The sequence below is a fragment of the Castor canadensis genome, chromosome 4 (assembly GCF_047511655.1).
Source record: "Castor canadensis chromosome 4, mCasCan1.hap1v2, whole genome shotgun sequence".
Classification (NCBI taxonomy): domain Eukaryota; kingdom Metazoa; phylum Chordata; class Mammalia; order Rodentia; family Castoridae; genus Castor; species Castor canadensis.
In genome coordinates this window covers 123,278,553-123,295,247 of record NC_133389.1, presented here as the reverse complement: position 1 = coordinate 123,295,247, position 16,695 = coordinate 123,278,553, and the positions used below count along the sequence as shown (strand labels likewise).

Sequence of the window (16,695 nt, the reverse complement as noted above, 5' to 3'; positions counted from 1 at the left end):
TTGGATTCTGTGCCATAAGCAAAAGATTGATTTAAATTGGTATGCTATTATGGTTAAGAAGGATTTAAGCTGAGAAATAAGAATTAACATTTTATTAGATGAAAATTTAGCATATTAGCTAAATTTTAAGAAATTTATCTTTTCCTTGAAGAAACAACTTATAGTCCTTTTTCTTTTTTTGGAGGAGAACCTGGTGTTTCATGCTTGCAAAGCAGGCACGCTACCGTTTGAGCCACACCTCCAGTCCAGCTTGGTCATTATTAAAATGATCATATGCATGCTTATTTCTTCTCTGTATTTAGTATAGAATATGAGTAGATCCCTTATGTATTTCTGTAGTTTAAACTTTTGTCAAAAAATGTTTTCTTCTTTTTGTGGTGCTGGGAATTGAACTCAGGGCCTAATGTATGGTAGGCAAGTATTCTACCATTAAGCTACATCCCCAGACACCCTGAAAAAAAAATTTTTTTTCTGGTGATACTAGGGTTTGAACTCAGGGCCTCACATTTGCTAGGCAGTCATTCTGCCATTTGAGCCACCCCACAAGCTCTTTTTGTGGTGGGTATTTTTGAGATAGGGTCTGGAGAACTAATTTTCTGGGGCTGGCTTTGAACTTTGATCCTCCTGATCTTTGCCCCCGAGTAGCTCTAGGATTACAGGTGTGAGCCACTGATACCTGGTTCTGAAAATATTTTTGAATCATTGATTAACATTTAAAATATGAGATGTTATCCAAAAATTATAGATGCTTCATGCTTCAAAATTACCTTCCTTAACTTCAGTATGAACAATTTGAAGTTAATATTAGAAAGAATGTAAGCAAATTGGAGTAATTCACATAAATGCTTACATAAATAGTTCCTCATGAATAGAAAAAGGTTTTTTTTAACTTAATGAAGTATAACCTAAATAAAATATACATATCCCTTCCTCATCCCCAGGGTTAACTACTGTTTCTACTTCTAACTGCATGGTTAGTTTTCCCTTTTTAGTTCATGTAAATGAAATCATGCAGTATGATTTCTTATGTCTGGATTATGTGGATTTTAGATTATTTTTTTAATTTCCTAGACAGGGTACACCAACATTTTAAGTTTGCTAATAGTGAATGAGACTGCCTATATTAGTGTACCCTGGCTACTAATGAATATTGTGACTAGTTTACTATGCTAATTTAATATTTTAAAGTTACTCAGTTTTGTATTTAATTTAGATTGGATTATTACTTCTGCTACTTCTAAACCTAAAGAGTCTTTAAAAGTTCTTAGTTTTTTGTTGTTGTTGTTGTTATTTAATAATATTGTCCTCATGGGGAAGAGTTACCATGTAGATCTGGAAAAGAATGAACAGAGAAGAGGTCAGTTGTGTGTGCATGTGCACGTGCGTTAAGATTGGACTGCCAGCATGCCAGAAATGAGAAGGGAAGTAATGTTACTGAGCGATCACTGTTGAAGGTCATACCAACTCCTGACTGGTCTTCTCAGAAATTGGGCTCAAATTCCATTGCAGTAGCACTGGAAACATTGTTTCGATATTGACATTTTGTTTGTCAGAGACTATGGTTTTGTGTTTGCATTTAAAAATTTGGAGCATGCTTCAGGACCCCTTAGGCTTCCTTAATAACTCTTCAAAACTTGTGACCTTTGAAATTATTGAAATCTTAAATCAATTTGTATTTTAAGCTTACCTATTAAGTATAATAGTAATTATGTATCCATATTTTAATACATATATATTTTGTTTCTGTTGCTGATGTGTTTAGTTCATTGTTTTCATTTCCCTCCTTTCTTTACAGTTATTTGAAAGTTAGTGTCATACCGCACGAAATTTCCATCCTGGTGTGTGCTATTTTCATGCTTCCTTCTCCTCACCTTGATGAAATGGGGGTTTCCCGAATTGAAGCAGTTTTACCACAGTGTTGCCTCAATGAACTGAATGATTGTGCTACATCTGTTTTAAGATGGATTCAGTATGATCACAGGTGTTTGGGTAGTATTACCGGGAAACAACTGAAACTACTTCAAAACTTAGATCACTTCGGCCTTCAGAGATTACAACAAAGCAACAATTTGAGTCTGTTATGGGAGGAACTTAGATCTTTAAAAGGAGACTGGTTTCATGAATCTCTTCTTGAAGAAACAGTTGCTACTTTACAGCGTTTGATGGATGAAATTAATTATATCAATGTTGCAGGGATTGCATCTTTTATTTCTAGAACAAATTACCTCAGTCCTCTGCTACTTGATCGGATAGCCTCAGTGGTGGTTCAGCACATTGAAAAGGTGAAATTTAAATGTTACACATTAGTTGTTTTAGTTGCCACCTCCTGAAAGTATAATGTTTAAATACATAAGTACTTTCAAAACTTGGGTTAGAGTATGAAGTTTAAAATTAAACTCTGGTTTCTGGTTTAGCAATTTGTCCCTCCTACCTTAAAGCTACTGTCCTTCCTCCAACATTGAACATTTGGGAGATTGGCAGTCATCCTTTGTTAAGATTAGTAGTCAGAATCCTTTGACTAGAAGGAGGTACTTAGGATGATATTAGGTATATTTGCATAGTAGAATATGAATGAGTCTTGTTTCTCCTTTTTCTCATTTTCTATAATCCTGTAGTATTAATGTTACTGCTTAAAAACAACTACATTCAAAACTGTGAGATAAGTGTGAACTGAGAAAATTTTAAGGTGCTCATTGACATCAGTATTCTTAATTGTAGTATAACTAACCTCTCATTTCTAGAACTAGCTTGTAAAATGCTGCGTTATGAGTTTTGTGAGAAGTTTCTCCCTTATAATATTGTATATATATTTATCAGAATATATTTTGAAGATAGTATTTTTACAAATGAAAATAAATGTCTGGGCTGGAGGTGTGGGTCAAGTGGTGGAGTGCTTGCTAGTGCATGGCCCTGAGTTCAAATTCCAGCATCACCAAAACAAAACAAAAGGAAAGATTAAAGATTTTACTGTTAGCCGGGCACCAGTGGCTCATGGCTATAATCCTAGCTACTTGGGAGGCTGAGATCAGGAGGATCCCAGTTTCAGGACAGTCTAGACAAATAGTTCTCAAGACCTCATCTGCAGAATAACTAGAGCAAAAATAGACTGCAGGGGTGACTCAAGCAGTAGAATGCCTCCTTTGCAAGAGTGAAGTCCTGAGTTCAAACTCCAGTCCCACCTAAATAATAAGTAAACGTTTTACTATTGACACTTAAAAAAAGCCCATCTCATTTGCTTAGCTTAGTGTCTGACAGTCATTAAGTATTGGATGAGTGAGTGAATAATGAAATGAAAGAATGAATGAAAGAAAAATAAATGCCGGTAAGTATAAAGTGAGAAACTAATTGTATGATGGTTCTGTAAAGTACACTGATACCATGGAAATAAGTGACACTGTCTCCTGTTTGTTTTAATGAGTAATGAATTCTGGAACAGGATTTTACACCTAACAATTAATTTGTAGATTGATTTTTTTCTGGATCAACACTTTTAGAGTTACTAATAATTAGTCATGGAGTTAAATAAATTATAGCAGAATGGAAAAATTAATAAGCATAGTCATATATTTAACTGTAGGCATGTTAGAAAAAGACTTCACCTTAAATAATAATTAGGTTAAAATTTTGTTGGATTTTATTGAAGCTTGAACTATAAAATTTTTTCTGTTTATACAGATCCATCCTTTTTCAATCCTTGCTATTATTCTTCCATTCAGCATCTTGAACTATGACCCACCTCAACGGGATAAATTTTTTGGAATGTGCATGCAAAGCCTTAGTTCTTACTTAGGTAGGTATGTTGTTTGGTAATACATTGGTTATGAGATAAGAGATGTTCCTCATTAAAAGGTAACCATAATAGCCATGAACTCTATCAAGAAAACATGTTTTGAGCTAGATGTCGTGCATACATTTGTTACCCCAACAGCAGGATTGCAAGTTTGAGGCCAGTTTGGGCCACATAGCCAGAACCTGTCTCAAAAAAGAAAAATTTGTACCATTTTTGAAACTTTTTAAATGAAAAGTATCAAAGTTCTATAAAAAATTGAAAGAATTGGGCAAAAAAAATTGAAAGAATTGGGCTGGAGACATGGCTCAAGTGATAGAGCACCTTCCTAGCACATGTGAAGCCCTGAGTTCAAACCCTGTTCCATCAAAACAAAACAAAATCAACCATGCACTGGTGGTTCTCAGCCATAATCGCTACTCAGGAGGCAGAGATTAGGAGCATGGAGGTTTGAAGCCATTCCAGGCAAATAGGTCACGAGACTCTATCTTGAGAAAACCTGTCACAAAAAAAGGGCTGGTGGAGTGGCTTAAGGATAGGCCCTGAGTTCAAGCCTTAGTAACAAAACAAAACAAAACAAAAAAACCATGCCTCCAGCCCTATTAATTGTTCTTGCATAAAGACTGGTTTTGATGAGATAGTTTTGCTGGTAGAAGTCATTACTATTAACCTCACTTATGATGTGATCTTCCTTTATTAAATAAACTCATCAAAAAAAATCCAATAGGAAAATTTTAATTTTTTCTGTTCTTCATAAGAATATTCACGCCAGTAAGACATTTTAATTGGCCCCTTCCCCCACATCAGAAGTGTCTCTTGGATGAGATTAACCAAGTAAGCAACTTCCAAGTTTGAGTCGTCTGCCATGCTGCTAAGTGATAGGTAAGGGAAAAGTGCTAAGTGAGACCTGAACCTCAGATGTGTGCACTTAGCCTGAAGTCCTGAGATCCCCAGAGAGCAGCATGAGATACTGGAGCTTTTCTGAGTTAAACCCTACACTTCTCTTATTAACTATGAACTGGGGAAAGTCATTGACTTTGCTGTGCCCCCCATGCTCATTTACAAAGCAAAGGTAATACCTATATCTACTATGTACAGAAATGAGGTTTTAATGAGCGAGAGAGTGTGTATAGGTTATTATGGTACCTAACACATTCTAAGCACTATTATAATCACCAGTCAGTTTTCCTTTTATATATATTACTGTCCTTTTAATTTCTTTGCTTTTTCAAGGCAGTTTTAAAAACTTAAAGTATAGTAATAGCAGTAACATTCATATAAACTTAGTATAATCATTTGAATATTGAATCACTTAGGCAATCAGTACCCAGATCAAGAAACACAGTAGCTTTCTCTTGTTCCCCTTTCTTCCTCTGTCCCTACCCAAAAGTAATCACTTAGCCACTCTACTGATTTGTAACAGTATGAATTAGTTTTGTCAATGCTGTGTTTGTGTTGCTTTTTTAAAAACCTGGCTTTATCTGAGTAAATTCTATGTTTATGTGTATGTGAGGCAGCTGAACATTATATTGTTCTTTAATCTTAATGTTTTTAGGTACATTGGATCCCCTTGTGTTAGTATTTCTTGGTTTCTCTTTGGCCACTCTTGAATATTTTCCAGAAGATCTGCTAAAGACAATTTTTAACATCAGATTCTTAGCCAGATTAGATTCTCAACTTAAAAGTATGTATCTGCATTTTACTTTCTTAAATAGTTACTTGTATTTTATATCTAAGTTTCATTTCTACCTATACTGAAGAATTTAAAGGCTAATAACATTTTTTTTTCTGTTAATAAAGGTATTTAACGATTGGCTGGACATATAGCTTAGTGGTAGAGCACTTGCCTAGCATGTGTGAAGCCCTGGGTTTAATTTCCAGCACTGCAAAAAAATTTTTTTTCATGGTTATTGTAGAAAATTTGGAAAACACATGTAAGTATAAAATAGAAAATTAAACTGGGCATGATGAAATATTTCTGTAATCCCAGCACTCAGGAGGTGGAGGCAGAAGATTGTGAGTTCAAGGCCCAAAGCCAAGCTGGGTTCAAAAAACAAAATAAGGACTTACCAATAATTCCATAGGTAATTTGTAGTGTTTTTTTTGTGTGTGTGCTGGGGATTGAGCCCAAAGCCTCTTGTATGCTCTATTACTGAGCTAGGAATATTTCTTTTCTATATTTCTCCTGTATGCTTATATATCAGTGCATTTTAAAATGAAATTTGGGTGATATATTTACTTTTGTGTGCTGCTTCCTTTTTTTTTTTTTTGGCAGAACTTGGTTTGAACTCAGGGCTTCACCCTTGCTAGTAGGTGCTCTGCCACCTGAGCCATTCCGCCAGCCCTGTGTGCTGCTTTTTTATCTAACTATAACTTGATTAGGTTTTCATGTCATTAGATATTTTTGATGTCATCATTTTTTTGAAAGTGATAGTGAGGTTTATTAGGAAAGGAATGTACTTTCTTTTTTTTTTATTTTTTTGCTTGGGACTTTATTTTATTTTACATGTACAATCCCTTTTAATCCTTTAAACACGTATGGAGTGGATGTTACTACACATTAAAATAAAGGGAAATTGAGGTTTGGGGAAATAAGTTACACATCACCCAACAAACAGCAAGTGGCAGAGCTGGGATTTGAACCTGTGTCAGGAATGTACTTTCAATAGACTGAAAGCTATTCTCTCTAGAGAGAGAATGAGAATGACCTGATGTCATGATTTTAAATACATAATATTTCTTATTTCTTACCTTTTATATTGTTTTCCAATTCTTCATTATTATAAATAATGAATTGTATGACGCATTAGTTATTTACTTAGGATAAATTCCTAAATATGGAATATTAGGTCAATGAAAATTTGTGGTAGTATTTTTTTTCACATGTAGTTTTAAAATTCACAGTTTGTAAAAACAATAGAACTTGTCCTAATCATGCTACTGAATATAATAATTTCAAAATATAAAGCATTTTTGCACAAATGAAGTGATTTTGTCATGTCAAAAAAGAGTAGCAACTAATAGCAAGGATTAGATGCAAACAAAAATGTAGTTTTTGCTAGTTCTAAACTGTCAAAATTCATTAGTATTTTATTTTTAATTTCAGTTTTACCTTCATCTCTACGCTCAAGGGTCCAGTTTCGTCTTATGGAGTTAAATAGAGCAGTCTACCTGGAATGTCCTGAATTTCAAATTCCATGGTTTCATGACCGCTTCTGTCAACAACTGTATAATAAAGGTTTGAGTTTTGTTTTGGTAAGAAAGTGAAGTGTAATTCTAAAGTAAATTATTAGGTAATTATACATTGTTATTATCATTCAACCTAAATATGACTCTGAAGTTTTCAATAAGACCATGACCTGTTTAATTTTTTTAGGTGAGATTTGTATGATAGGAATTTCTGGGGTTTTTCTCTCTTGAGAGAGGGTCTTTCTGTGCAGTCACTGTGGCCTTGAACTCTTACTTTCCCCTGTCTTGGCTTCCCAATTCCTAGGATTACCAGCTGTGCCACCATGCCCAGCTGGAATTCCTTAATTAGGACACTAAAGTGCTTGGGAAGAATTTGTCTTCTACTGATTTTAATGTCATTATGTTGGTATTACATTGAGGCACTAATGGAAAATACTGATCTTTATTTTTCAGTTTGTAGAATTCTGGAATGATTTTCATTCAAACACTGATTAAGTAGACTAATTACTTTTACGTTCTTAAAGATGGCAGCAGTATGAATGGAGCACAACAAGAAATTTATAAAATGCTAGCGGACATACTTGGGGGAATCAATTGTGTAAAAGCTTCAGTTTTCTCACCTTATTTCCACACACTAGGTAAGTGGTTGGTAGATAATTAGCTTCTTTCAGAGGAACTAACTTGAATAGAATAATCAGTTGAAATTTTAAAAGTTTGAATTTTTTTTTTCAAATTGTAATGAAAATTTCCAAACAAATAAAATTAGGAACCCTCAAATTCATTCCCATTGCCCAGCTTTGATAACATCAGCATTTTGCTGTTTTCAGGAAAAAAAAATATTAAGGTCATCTTTCACCAACTCTTTTTTTAAAATTGTTATTATTATTATTATCATATTATCACAACTCTTAAGTAAAATCCAGATTCAGATTCACTGAACATTTATGGATCTTCAGAAGATTCTGTCCTAGTCAAGCCTAGCCTGTAATCCCAGCCTTTGATAGATAGAGGCAGAAGGATTATGAGTTTGAGAGACTTTCTCTCAGAAACAAACAAAAAAGGACTTGGGTTTGGGCAAGATGGCTCAAGTCTGTGATTCTGTCTATTGGGAGGCAGAGATCAGAAGGATTGAGGTTTGAGGCCAGCCTGGCCAAAAAGTTTGTCACCATCTCAACCAATGGCTAAGTGTAGGGTGTGCATCTGTCATTCCAGCTACACAGGAAAGTACAAATAGGATAGCAGTCCAGGCTGGCCTGAGCATAAAGTGAGACCCTATCTCAAAAATAACCACAGCTAAAAGGGTTGGGGACATGGTTTAAGTGGTACAGCACCTGTCTTGCAAGTGTGAGGCTCTGGGTTCAACACCCAGTATTGCCCACCCACCAATCCCCCACCAAAAAAAAAAAAAAGACTTTAGTAAAATTGTAGGCGTTTCCTGCCCTACTTCTCCCCACTTTACCCTACCTTCCAATTTTTCCTTTTCTTGGGGAAGATAGGGGCACCCTTGAACATAGTAAGTGCTCAGTACATTTTATTTGGAAAAAAAAAACAGCTAGAGACATTTAGTTTGAAAAATAGAAGTTTTATAGAGAGCATAACTTTTAAAGTGTTTGCCCCTTTACTGAAAAAAAAAAAGAAAAAAGTAAAAAAAGATAGAAACCAAAACAAACATTAACAAAAACCCAAAGCTAAAGGTTTGAAAGATTATATGGAAGAAAAACCATATTATATGTTTCAGTGATGAAAAATTATAATAAAAATTATTAGAAGCAAATTTATTTTTGTTTGGCTTATATTAGGATTAGGTTTGGCCATGAGTAACAAAAATCCACAAGTAGCAGGAACTGAAATTATCAGTTTATTTCCTTTTCCCATCCATGTAGAGAGTGCAGGGCTGGGATGGCTCTTCCACAGAGGACCCTTCCCTTTCATGGTCCAAGGTGGCTGCCCTGGCTTCAGCCATTTGTCTACAATCCAAAGCAGGAGAAGGAAAGGGTGTCTCTTTGAGTACAGTTCCCTGAAGTTGAACATACCATTTTTAATCATATGCCACAGACATACTTGGGTGCACGTGAGTTTGAAATATGTTTTTATTTTGTGTGTGTGTTTCTTATTTTTTTTTGTGGTACTGGGGCTTGAACTCAGGGCCTTCACCTTGAGTCACTCCACCAGCCCTTTTTTGTGAAGGGTTTTATGAGATAGGGTCTCACAAACTATTTGTGGGTCTGGCCTCAAACCGCAATCCTCTTGATCTCTGCTTCCTGAGTAGCTAGGATTACAGGTATGAACCACACAGGGAAGTAATTGCACTGAACTGTGAATATGAAAATGATCTGAAATTCCATCTCATAGGGAGTTTTATTTTTTTACTTCTTTTTCCCGTGTGCTCCAGGATGGAGGACCTTTGCCTGTGACCATTCCCTACTCTCATAGAGGCCTTCAAACAGTGTAAAACTGTGGGATAGGCACTGTGGCCAGTTCTTTATCTCTATTACTTCTTTTTGTATGTTTATTTTTTTGTGATACTGGGGCTTGAACTCAGGGTCTTCACCATGAGCACTCCATCAGCCCTCTTTTTTGTGATGGGTGTTTTTGAGATAGGCTCTCATGAACTGTTTGCCTGGGATGTCTTTAAACCTTGATCCTCCTATCTTTGACTCCTGAGTAGCTACGATTCCAGGTGTGAGCCTCTAGCACCCAGCATTATAAATTTTTTGGTTTATTTTCTTTCCGGCAGTATTGGAGTTAGAACTCATGGCCTTGTACTTGCTAGGCAGGCTATCACTTGAGCCACACACCCCCAGTCCTATACATCTTTAAAAATAAGCTTTAACTGGTATATTTGTATATAGGGATATAGTATGATTAAGAGCTATGATCAGGGGTTAGGGATGTAGCTCAGTGATAGAACACTTGTCCAGTATTTTCAATATCCTGGGTTTCATCTCCATAAACAAAACAAACAACAGCAGCAACACTAAAACCAGTGGATCAGGAGCTTTGCTACGTTAGTAAAAAACAAAAAACAAAAAACCCCACCCACTCAGGGCTGGGAATGTAGTTCAGTGACAAATGCTTGCCTAGCATGAGCTGACCCTGAGTTTGATCTCCAGCACTACAAAAAAAAAAAAAAAAAGGTAAAGATTAAATGAGAAAGGCATGTAAAATACTTAGCAAAGAAGAGACTGGTGTAAATAAACCTTTGAAAAAGCCCACTCAGTTAAAAAAAAAAAAAAAAGTCACACAAAGGCCAGGCATGGTGGCTCGTGTGTAATCTCAGGGAGGCTGAGGCAGGAGAATTGTGAGTTTGAGACCATTTCCAACAAAAGCACATACAAAACAAAAATCATATGATAGAGGTTTACCAATAGCAAAACTAGAAAAAAAATTACCTATGATATGACCACTGTTTATTCCTAGTGTCTGTTTTTCTCACTGACTTTTAAAACTAAATATAGCTTACTCTATAGTGGATTATCTGGGCTGCTGTAACAAAATACCTGAGACTGGGTAATTTATAAACGATAGAAATTTATTTCTCGCAGTTCAGAGGCTGGGAAGTCTAATATCAAGGCACCAGCAGGTTCTGTGTGTGTTGAGACCCTGTCTCTGCTTCCAAGGTGACTTCTCGAATGTGTGTCCTAACATGGCAAAAGGAACAGAAGGGCAGAAAGGGTGTGTTTCCTTCAGCCTCTTTTATAAAGTTGCTAATCCCGCTAATGGGGACTTTTCAATGTGTCTTAATCACCTCCCAAACACCCCATTACTAATATTATCACGCTGCTGATTAAGTTTCAATGTATGAATTTGGGGGAAACATTTAGATCATTGCACTTTGTAACATTTTTGTGTGTTATGAATATTTTTCTGTGTCAACAAAAATACCTAAAGCATTTTCAGTGTCTGAATGAGTGTGCTGTAGTTTAATCAACCCATAAGGATTTGTGCTGATTGTGTACATGTGTGAAACAGTGCTGTGATTTTATATAACAACAATAATAGATACACTTATCTGTGTTGCTTATTATGTGTTAGACACTATTTTTTCTTTTTTTGCATATATTAATTATACTAAGGGGTTTCGTTGCGATGCTCCCATACATGTATATAATGTACTTTGATCACATTTACTCACTATTACTCTTATTCTCCCTCCTTTTTAAAAAATGATTAACTGGTTTCATTATTTTATTTTCATACATGCTTATGAAGTACTTTGATCATATTCATCCCCCTTCATCCTAGACACTATTTTAAGTACTATATATGTGCGTAAATATAATAAACATATTCTACAAAGTACATAAATTATTTTGCAAATGAGGAAACAGGCTCAGAGACATTATTGTACATTGTGGCTTTTTTCCCCCATGGTACTGGAGTTTGAACTCAGGGCTTCATGCTTTCTAGACAGGCGCTTTACCACTTGAGCCACACCTCTAGTCCATGCCCCAGGTTATATACCTGGCAAATGACAGAGCCAGGCCTTTGTTTTTTTTGTTGTTGTTGTTGTATTGGGGGTTGAACTCTGGGCCTTGTGCTTGCTAGGCAGGTGCCTTACCACTTAAGACATTATTGGTTTTAGATTTTTTTAAAAATAAGGTCTCAAGTTTTTGCCTGGCCTTAGAATGTGGTCCTTCTACATATGCCTCCCTTGTAGCTGGGATTACAGAGAAGAACCACCATGCCTAGCTTATTGATTGAGATGGGGTCTTGCTAACTTTTGCCCTTGCTGGTCTCAAATGATGAGCCTCCTGATCTCCAACAGCCAGGATTTTACCTAGGCATTCTGGTTCTAGAATTCCTTCTTATTTATTTATTTAGACAGGGTCTTGATATATAACCTAGGCTGTTCTTGAACTCGCAGTCCTCCTATCTTAGTGCTCCTACCTAAGTGCTGGAGTTATAGGTGTCACCACTCTGTCTGGCTCAGAATTCAGTCTCTCAATGAGAGAACTATATTTCGTATATTGTAATTGACTTGAAGATGCTTCAGTGCCCCAGTTTTCCTTGTGAGTAAAAATAATCAACTTTCTCTTTCATTGTTTTCACTCACTGTTTCTTTTTCATTTCTTTCCTTTTTTCATGGTTTAAATAAAGTGTTTTTATTATGGGAAAATTTCAAACATATACAAAAGTAGAATAAAGCCAGGCATAGTGGTGTGTGCTTATACTCCTAGCTACTCAGGAGGCTGGAATCAGTTAAGCCTAAGAATTCAAGGCCAGCCTGGGCAACATAGCAAGACCCAGTCAAAACCAACCAACCAACCAACCAACCAATCATACCCAAGTCTGGATGACTCCTCATCCAGACTCAGAGCTCACCTGATTCTCTTCTAGAAAGTAGACATTTGTCATCTCAGGACACATTTCAAAAGGTGACGAGTTTAAAAACAATGACCATCATCACCACACTCCTACACACTACTCTTTAATGATTAATATATCTTTAATAATTTCTTAATATCACATAGCATTCATGTTTAATAGTTTATGTTTTATAATTTATGTGTTCGAATTGGGATCCAAACGTTGCATTTGGTTGACTTTTCTCCATTTTCTTCTCTTACAATTTATTGAGAAGAAATTTTTTTTCTTAATGTAGACTTTTCTACTTGCAACCCTGTGGTGTCATTGAATACATTTACAATTCCCTTATGTAATGCTTAACCCAGCACTAAGTGTAGCCAGTCATATGCTCTTGCTCATTAATACTTACTGCTCATTATTGGTTGATTTTCAAGGAGAGGTGCCATTGGACCAAGTCTTACAAGTTGGATAATTAGGGAAGTTCATCATTTTTATATATATATATATATAATATATATATATATATATATATATATATTATATATATATATATATATTTAAATTTTTATTCATTTTTTTACCTTTTTTTGTGGTACTGGGATTTTGAACCACAGGCCTCACACTTGATAGGCAAGTGCTCTACCACTTGAGCCATTCTGCCAGCTGCTATACATATTTTTATATATTTAAAATGTGTTTTAAACTTTTGCCTATAAGAATTTGCCTAAGTTATATTTTGGTTTCTGTACTTCCTTAAGATTTTGAGTGTATCTTGGATAAAAGAAAAAGACCTCTTCCTTATGGAAACCAAAATACAAGTTTGAGGAAACTACCAGGAATGTACTGGGAATTGAATACTCAAATAGTTGGATCAGGACTTCCAGCAGGAGCTGAAAGGTAGTTTATTTCTTAGCTTTAGGTTTTATTGATGTGTTAAGTTATATTGTGACCTCAGTTACCATGGGCTGATTGCAGTAGCATCTGCTCCAAGCATCTCATACACTCTGCCTCTTCACCTTTGCCTTTTCTGTGCCTCCGCCTTAATGTCCTGCCTTCATCTGTCCACAGCCTACCAGTTTCTCTAACTGAAGTACTGACTTAGTTGTCCTCAACTGGAAATAAAAACATTGTCTTCTTTTGTGCTCCCAACCTCTGTACCTTCCATCAGCATTTCGCTACTTCCTACACTGCGTCAGTGACTGTACCTCTTGTTCTCAGACTCTGAATTCTCAGACTAGGTTGCTTTGTCTTTATGTGCAAGTTACTTATGTTTAGAAGGGACATAACAAGTACAGGTTGGACAAAGGAACAAATAGATGAAAGTAAGGTGATATTTTACTATAATTTGCTTTAAATGAATAGGTTTGATATCAGTTAATTTCTTTCTTTTTTCTTTCTGGTACTGGGGTTTGAACTCAGTGCTTTGTGCTTGCTAGGCAGGTACTCCACAGCTTGAGCCACTCCGCTAGCCTAGTTAATTTCTTTAGAAAAATAACTTCATATACTACTTCCTATGTTTATTTGACTTTCTATTTTTAGTTTATAAAGATGTGTTCTTGTTCTTGAAAGGCTTGTAATTATCTAGTTTCTCATTTTGATTTTGAAAGTAAATATTTTTATCTTATGTAGGATTGCACTCGAATTTTTGGATTCAAGAGCTTTTTGTAGAAATATTCCTCACTTAAAAGGAAAATCTGCTATGAAAAAACGACATCTGGAAATTTTGGGCTATCATGTAATTCAGGTAGGAAATACTCATGTAATTTAGCCAAGGCTCTGCATGGTAGCTCATGCCTATAATCCCAGCTACTTGAGAGGTGTAGATAGGGTGAATTGCAATTCCAGGTCAGCCAGGCAGGGGAAAAAAAAAAAAATTAGTGAGATCCCATTTCCCCCATCTCAATCTGGTGTGGAGGTGCACACCAGTAATCCCAGCTATGTGGGAGACTGCAAGTAGGAGGATTAAGGCCTGAGGCCAGCCCTGGGGGAAAAACCTGAGATCCTACTCCAAAAGATAAGTAGTTGGTGCCAGTGGATCACACCTGTAATCCTGGCTACTTGTGAGGCTAAGACTGGGAGGATCGAGGTTTTAGGCCAGCCCAGGCAAGTAGTTCACAAGATCCCATCTCCAAAATAACTACAGCAAAATGGGCTGGAGGTGTGGTTCAAGTGGTAGAGTTAAAACAACAACAACAACAACAAAACCCTCCCAGAAAACCCAGCCAAACAAAAGCCCAGATACCCTAGTGGTACATTTTTCCTTCAACCTGAAGTTTTCAGAATTGCTGCCTTTATATTTAAAAGAGCTACATTAAAGTGTCTCTAGAATATGCTTTAGTTCTTGGTAGAATAAGAAATAAAAATCATCATTTCTCCTACTGTCTTTAGAAAAATCTATTTTTTTTAATTCATTTATTCACGTGTGCATACGTTGTTTGGGTCATTTCTCCTCCTGTCCCCCTCTCCCGCCCTTTCCCCGCTACCCTCCTCAGTTACAGGCAGGTCCTGTTCTGCCTTTATCACTAGTTTTGTTGAAGAAAAGAGACAAGTATAATAAGGAAGACAAAAGTGTTTTTGCTAGTTGAGTTAAGGATAGCTATAAAGAAATATTCCTAGCATTGCTTTCGTGTACATGTGTTATGACCCATGTTGATTCATCTCTAACTGATCTTTACGCTGGTTACCGATCCCCTTCTCATGTTAACATCTGTTGCTTTAAGGTTTCTGTATTAGCTCCTCTGGAGTGGGGACATCAAATGCTTTCATGTTTTGGGTTTTCTACCTATTTCTATATCATCCATATGTGCTCTCCCCTTGTCATGTGATCCCAATCCAACCACATTGCTGTATTTGCCCTAGATCTAAAGTCTGCATATGAGGGAGAACATACGATTTTTGGTCTTCTGAGCTTGGCTGACCTCACTCAGAATGATGTTCTCTAGTTCCATCCATTTACCTGCAAATGATAAGATTTCATTCTTCTTCATGGCTGAGTAAAATTCCATTGTGTACAAGAACTACATTTTCTTGATCCATTCATCAGTAGTGGGGCATCTTGGTTGTTTCCATAACTTGGCTATTGTGAATAGCACTGCAATAAACATGGGTGTGCAGGTGCCTCTGGAGTAACCTGTGTTGCATTCCTTTGGGCATATCCCCAGGAATGGGATTGCTGGATTATATGGCAGGTCTATGTTTAGATTTTTAAGAAGTCTCCACATTTTTTTCCGGAGTGGTTGTACCAGCTTGCATTCCCACCAGCAGTGGATTAGGGTTCTGTTTTCCCCACATCCTCACCAACACATGTTGGTGGTGTTTTTGATCATGGCTGTTCTAAAAGGGGTAAGGTGGAATCTTAGTGTGGTTTTGATTTGCATTTCCTTTATGGCTAGAGATGGTGAGCATTTTTTTATGTGTTTTTTGGCCATTTGAATTTCTTCTTTTGAGAAAGTTCTGTTTAGTTCAGTTGCCCATTTCTTTATTGGTTCATTGATTTTGGGAGAGTTTAGTTTCTTAAGTTCCCTGTATATTCTGTTTATCAGTCCTTGGTCAGATGTGTAGCTGGCGAATATTTTCTCCCACTCTGTGGGTGGTCTCTTCAGTTTAGAGACCATTTCTTTTGTTGTGCAGAAGCTTTTGAATTTTATGAAGTCCCATTTGTCCATCCTTTCTCTTAGTTGCTAGGCTGCTGGGGTTGTATTGAGGAAGTACTTGCCTATACCTATTAGTTCCAGAGTGTTTTCTGCTCCTTCCTGTAGTAACTTCAGAGTTTCAGGTCTGATATTTAGGTCCTTGATCCATTTTGAGTTGATACTAGTACAGGGTGATAGACATGATCTAGTTTCAGTTTCTTGCAGATGGGTAACCACTTTTCCCAGCAACATTTGTTCAAGAGGCTGTCTTTTCTCCGTTGTATGTTTTTGGCACTTTTGTCAAAAATGAGGTAGGTATAGTTGTGTGGATTCATATCCAGATCCTCTGTTCTGTTCCACTGGTCTTCATGTCTGTTTTTGTGCCAGTACCATGCTGTTTTTATTGCTGTTGCTTTGTAATATAGTTTGAAGTCAGGTATTGTGATACCTCCAGCATTGCTTTTTTTTGCTGAGTATTGCCTTGGCTATTCGCCGTCTCTTGTGTTTCCAAATGAACTTTAGAGTAGATTTATCAATTTCTGTGATGAAAGTCATTGGGATTTTGATGGGAATTGCATTAAACATATAGATTGCTTTCGGTGTATAGCCATTTTTACTGTGTTGATTCTACTGATCCATGAGCACGGGCGATCTTTCCATCTTCTGTAGTCTTCTTCGATCTCTTTCTTCAGGAGTTTGTAATTCTCCTTGTAGAGTTCATTCACATCTTTTGTTAAATTTACTCCTAGGTATTTGATGTTTTTTGAGGCTATTGTG

The 16,695-nt window shown here is 36.4% G+C and overlaps 1 protein-coding gene across 4 annotated transcripts in view; it reads left to right on the top strand.

Moving 5' to 3' along the window:
- The window catches only part of Fastkd1 (FAST kinase domains 1), a 45,523-nt gene that overhangs the window by 23,329 nt on the left and 5,499 nt on the right, over positions 1 to 16,695 (top strand). For 2 of the 4 annotated variants that reach the window (XM_074071049.1, XM_020167971.2), the window contains 7 exons: positions 1,796 to 2,282; positions 3,676 to 3,790; positions 5,343 to 5,471; positions 6,894 to 7,025; positions 7,501 to 7,614; positions 13,045 to 13,183; positions 13,916 to 14,030. In XM_074071049.1, the coding sequence (XP_073927150.1) occupies positions 1,796 to 2,282; positions 3,676 to 3,790; positions 5,343 to 5,471; positions 6,894 to 7,025; positions 7,501 to 7,614; positions 13,045 to 13,183; positions 13,916 to 14,030 (1,231 nt within the window). Of the gene's footprint in view, positions 1 to 1,795; positions 2,283 to 3,675; positions 3,791 to 5,342; positions 5,472 to 6,893; positions 7,043 to 7,500; positions 7,615 to 13,044; positions 13,184 to 13,915; positions 14,031 to 16,695 lie in introns of those variants that run through there. The other 2 variants (XR_012447248.1, XM_074071050.1) reach the window with 2 other exon arrangements.